General features: G+C 65.7%; 3 protein-coding genes across 3 annotated transcripts in view; 1 reads left to right on the top strand and 2 right to left on the bottom strand.

Annotated features, from left to right (window-relative positions):
- The window catches only part of PFL1_04749 (uncharacterized protein), a gene marked incomplete at both ends in the record, with an annotated part of 1,759 nt that extends 837 nt beyond the window's left edge, over positions 1-922 (bottom strand). Inside the window, 2 exons of the mRNA XM_007882277.1 lie at positions 12-270; positions 366-922. Of these exons, the coding sequence (XP_007880468.1) occupies positions 12-270; positions 366-922 (816 nt within the window). The remainder of the gene's footprint in view (positions 1-11; positions 271-365) is intronic.
- Positions 923-1,655: 733 nt separating this feature from the next.
- PFL1_04750 (uncharacterized protein) lies at positions 1,656-2,976 on the top strand (the record flags this gene model as incomplete). The annotated part of the gene is made up of 5 exons (XM_007882278.1): positions 1,656-1,759; positions 1,886-2,314; positions 2,441-2,538; positions 2,662-2,788; positions 2,931-2,976. The coding sequence occupies 5 exons, from the start codon at positions 1,656-1,658 to the stop codon at positions 2,974-2,976; spliced, it is 804 nt and encodes a 267-aa protein (XP_007880469.1).
- Positions 2,977-3,255: 279 nt separating this feature from the next.
- The window catches only part of PFL1_04751 (uncharacterized protein), a gene marked incomplete at both ends in the record, with an annotated part of 1,263 nt that continues 1,055 nt past the window's right edge, over positions 3,256-3,463 (bottom strand). Inside the window, one exon of the mRNA XM_007882279.1 lies at positions 3,256-3,373. Within this exon, the coding sequence (XP_007880470.1) occupies positions 3,256-3,373 (118 nt within the window). The remainder of the gene's footprint in view (positions 3,374-3,463) is intronic.

Raw genomic sequence — 3,463 nt, forward strand, 5'->3', positions numbered from 1 at the left:
GCGATGCGCACGCCGGCGCTGCGGCGGCCCAGGCCCATTCCGGCGCGACGCTGGCCCAGCTCAGTCTCGACGGCGGTGCGGCATCGCGTCAGGAGCTGCTGCCGCCGTTTGAGATCCTTGCTGGCGTCAGCGTTTGCCGCCGAAAGCAGCGTAGAGAGGTCGGAGCGCGTAAACAGGACGAGGACCGAAGGGGCCGAGAGCGCGGCGGTGCTGCTGCTGTTAGAGCGCAGGCGCTGCTTGGCGAGCGAGGTGAGCGTGTTGTGGACCAGGCTGTGCGCGGGGCAAGTGTACACAGTGAGGGTGTCAGAGCATAGCGCGGGACCCCTGTCCTAGTACAAACGGGCGTGAAGACGGCGTGCACTCACTCGGCGACAGCAGCGACGTCGTTGGCGTCCCTGTCGACCCTTGCGTTGGCGGGCTTGGTGGCGGCCATTGCGTCGACGCAGATGACGATTCCGTCGGCCTGGTTGATGTACTCGTCGACCTTGGGCCTGAGTCGCGGGTGTCCAGGAAGGTCGACGAGGACGGTGGGCTTGACGCTCTCGGCGTCGCCCGGCTGGAGGATGCGCGCAGGCTCGACGAGTCCCTGGCTCTCCCTCTGGCTGGGCAGGGTCTCTGGGGTGGCGCCGTAGACAAGCTCGGAGAAAAGAGCCGTCTTGCCGCTGTCAGAGAGGCCGACGAGGATAACGGTGGGCTGCTTGCCGCGAGAGCGCTTGTCGGCGCTCGATGCCGTCGTGGCGGCCAGGTGGGCAGACTCGAGCTGGCGCGGGCTGCGCGTGAGCAGGAACGAGACGAGGAGTACGGCCAAGGTGGCAGAGGCCAGGAAGAGGTGCTGCGGCGGAATGGTCGAGTCCCTAAGGCTGGCCGGGAGGTAGGGCAGCGCGGCATCGGGCCAGCGCAGCGCGGGTGCGACAAAGGCCATGATGGACGGACGGGCCTGCGACTGACCGAGCGTCGAGCGAGAAAGAAAACGAAGATGGACGGAAGAAAGGGTTGCAAAGCGCGAACCCCTCTTTTGATATCGCGCGCCGCTTGTTGTGCCAAGGTGGCGAGTGAGGGGTGGAGACAATGAGGATGGTGGTGGAAGCGGTGGTGGCACGGGACGGATGCGGGTAATGGCTCGCCCAAGAGCCTGTGCAGCTCCACGGCTTTCGAGCTTCTTCGTGCCAGCCGAGCCAGGCCAGCCCCAGGGTCCCTCGGATCCGGATTGGGTGGCTCCACCCTGCCAAACCTGGCCTGACCGCCGATTGCTCGCGCGAGGCCAGGCAAGATGACGACACTCGAGGCGCGCACGGCACGACAGAGAGGCCAGGGCAGCCCCAGGCCAGACCAGGCCAGGGTGCACCTCAAGCTGGCCGCGACTCATCTCGCAGGCAGGCAAGCAAGCAAGGCCAACCTTGTCCTGCCTAGCCTGGCCAGGCCTGGGCCTCGGCTCGACGGCGGCTATCAACCCGTCGCCCCCATCCCTGGACGGCCTGGCCCGCCTTCTGCCTCAACCGCCGCCATCTCTCCCGACCTCGTCGATCCACTTCAGTCTTGCTTCTCATCCACCACCAGCACCACTTCGCCGCGACCAAACTGCACAGCCAGCAGCAGCAGCCCTTAGACTAGACCTTCGTCCTCCTCGCCCTTTTCCTTTCCATCCAGCGCCCGCCATGTCGTACGCCTCCGTCGCCGCCCACAACGCCCCTCCGGAGTCTGAGCAGCCCCGGCCCGACCCCGGCCTCCTCGAGGGCCAGAACGTCGACCACAGCGATGTGTACGTTGGTCGTCTCGTCTTCTGGGCATCGTACCCATGTCTTCTCTAGGACACTCTGAATGCCGACGCGTGCTGACCCTCCTTGCCGTCCCTGCCTGTTCACCGTCGTCCCGCCGCGCGCTGCAGCAACAACCACCTCCCCGACGTCGACTCGGGCAAGGTCAACGTGATCCCCTCGGACGCAGACCTCGAGCACCTCAAGACCGAGTCGCAGGAAGCCTACGAAAAGGCCGTCGCAGAGGCCCGCGAGGCGCGCGCCCAGGCCGAGCGCGACGCAAAGGCGGCAAAGGACAAGGCGGCCGCCACCGCAAAGGACGCCGGCGACAAGGCCGAAAAGGCCGCAAAGGACGTCGGCGACAAGGCAAAGCAGCTCGGCAACGAGGCCGACAAGGCCGCCAGCGACGCCAGCTCAAAGGCCCAGCAGTACGCAAAGGACGCCCAGAACCTCGCCAAGGACGCCGGCAACCGCGCCTCGAAGCTCGCCGGAGACGCCAAAAAGGAGGTCGAGAAGGACACCCGCGAGCTCAGAAAGAGGGCCAAGGAGGAGGGCAAGAAGTGAGTGCCGCCGATTTAGAGTCAGGCGGGGCGAGCAGGCCTGCAATGAGGCCAGCGCAGGAGCATACATCTGACCGTCGATGCGACCCTCTCTCTCACCCTTGCGCACGGCGCTGCGTGCTGCAGGATCAAGAAGGCGGCGGGCGAGGCCGGCGAGGAGATTGAGTCGTTCTGGAACCGATTCTCGAGCGACCCGGACATGTGGCTTCCCGCCCTCGGTGCCCGTGAGTGCAACGTGCTGGGCCCCCAAAAAAGAGTCAGGCAGGAGCGGTGTTCGACGACACGCTGACTGACATGCGCGTCTTGTCGACATATCTCCTCGGCCCTTTTCCCGCCCGTGCGCACAGTCAACGTCGCTCTGCTGGGCGGCCTCGGCTTCTACGCCTACACAAACAAGGACCAGGTGCAGCGCACCGACCGTCGCCTGCTGAGCGCCGTCACCGTCGGCATCCTCGGCCTCGTCGGCGGACAGGGGTGAGTTCAGATCTGGCGACTCGCCTGGCATCCCGTCGCACTGCCGTCGGAGCGCGACGAGTCTGACCGTGTGTCTTGCCATCCTCGCGTGCCCTGTCCCTCTGCTTCCCCTTTTGCTCCCTACCCGTCCCGCTTTTAACAGATACTGGGCTCAGGAGACTGCGCGCAAGCAGCGTCGCTCGCTCTAAGAGCCTGCTCGTTCAGGACCAGTCCGACCGCCCGCCTCGGTCCGCGCAAGGGCCGTTTCTTCTTCCCTGTACACAATCTGGTTGACGAGCCCGTGCTAAAATACCACCCTTCACGAAGACGGCGTGAACTGGCAGCGAGGCAGGCTGGCAGGGGTCGAATGGCGAAATGGGTTGATTGCTTTGCGCTGGGCGGGCTGTCGAGGGTTTCGACGGGGCATCATCGAGCGTGTGTACTCGTGATGTGCTCCAACAGATTCGAATCGTGGCTGCACGGACCGACTACTCCTCCATGGGCTGGACATCGCCGACGGTCGCCTCTCCGCCTGGCTGCGCCGTTCCGGAACCAGGTGCGGCGCCAGATGCTGATGTGGATGCGGGCACCGTCTTGGGCTCCATCCTGTGCGAATCGGGACCCGGGCGGAGGGGGGGAAGGGGGGCAGTCAGCGACGTCGCGCTCTCCCCTTTGCAAAGGCACACAGGGGATAGG

The sequence above is a fragment of the Pseudozyma flocculosa genome (assembly GCF_000417875.1).
Source record: "Pseudozyma flocculosa PF-1 unplaced genomic scaffold scaffold00016, whole genome shotgun sequence".
Lineage (NCBI taxonomy): Eukaryota > Fungi > Basidiomycota > Ustilaginomycetes > Ustilaginales > Ustilaginaceae > Pseudozyma > Pseudozyma flocculosa.